At 50.6% G+C, this 1,087-nt stretch overlaps 1 protein-coding gene across 1 annotated transcript in view; it reads left to right on the top strand.

The window, feature by feature from the left end:
- The first annotated feature begins 824 nt into the window (after window positions 1-824).
- ATP6V0B (ATPase H+ transporting V0 subunit b) overlaps window positions 825-1,087 on the top strand; it is a 20,480-nt gene continuing 20,217 nt past the window's right edge. Inside the window, exon 1 of the mRNA XM_018574080.1 lies at window positions 825-1,009. Within this exon, the coding sequence (XP_018429582.1) occupies window positions 943-1,009 (67 nt within the window). The 5' untranslated portion in view covers window positions 825-942. The remainder of the gene's footprint in view (window positions 1,010-1,087) is intronic.

The following is a 1,087-nucleotide window of genomic DNA, read 5'->3' as shown; positions in this document are numbered from 1 at the left end:
GCCTCTAGATAGGCAGAGCCAGCTGTCACTCACGCAGCTGGGCGGATCTCGACGTCGCTGTCGGGATCCGCTCCGGCTGCGGCGTCTCAGTATATAGGGAGCTGTAGCTCGCGGTATACTGAGCCTAGGGTAAGGACGCTAGTTTGTGTCCTCCCGTTACCCTGAGGAGAACTATGGGGAAAACCCATAGTTCTCCTTTAAGTAATTTTCAGGCCTAAAATGCGGATTATAAGATGTGTGTAAAGAAAATGTAAAAATGCCTCAGGCAGCAAAAGGGTTAAAGTCCAGCCTGGATCCAGCCATGGCGCTCTCCATAGATACAGTGGAGGAGTGAGCGTAGCCACCCAGTGACAGGAAGCGAGTTATCTGGAAGATACAAAGATGAAAAACAGATGAGACAAGGAATGTAGTGCAGCCGCCACATGTGGAGTTACAATGTATTACTGAAGTACGGTGCAGAAACACTCACTTACAGTGAAGACATTTTTAACATTTATAAATAAAAGTTCTTCCGCATATCGAAAACTGCTATGTTATAGAGGGTGTGAGCAATGAGAAGGATGGTCATTCATATCTTCCCTGTCTATGTTGGTGCTGCAAACAAACCAGAGAATTATAAATGTCACAAGAAAAACATGTCACACAGATGAAATGGTGTCACCGGCGACATTGTACTATATAGATAAGTACTGGAAACATAAGGTGGGTTGCCAGCAGTAATGATGGCGGCGAGGGCACTGCAACGTGCTCACGTATCTAGACGCAGGACGGAGGTGTGACGGACAAGCAACACTACGGCAGGTGGGAGGGTCAAACGAGGGGTGGTCACGTGGGGGCGCGGTCAGGTGATTGGAGAGGGGGTGTCAGCTGATCTCGCCCGGTGTCAGGCAGCTTCGCTCTTCCCGAATCAGTGAGGCGTCAGAGACAGAACGGAGAGCCACCATGAACGGACATCTGCTAATCTACTCCGGGGTCACTGTGGCCTTCTGGGCCACCCTCATCATCGTAGGTAAGAGAGAGCCCCCCCGCCCCCCATGTATGGCCTTATAGGCCTCCTCCCAACAATTCACCTCACCGCCCCCATTAC

This window comes from Nanorana parkeri, unplaced genomic scaffold (assembly GCF_000935625.1).
Source record: "Nanorana parkeri isolate BGI_ZX_2015 unplaced genomic scaffold, ASM93562v1 scaffold2724, whole genome shotgun sequence".
NCBI classification, from domain to species: domain Eukaryota; kingdom Metazoa; phylum Chordata; class Amphibia; order Anura; family Dicroglossidae; genus Nanorana; species Nanorana parkeri.
Note: the sequence above shows the minus strand (reverse complement) of the source record. Positions and strands in the feature narration are given on the sequence as shown.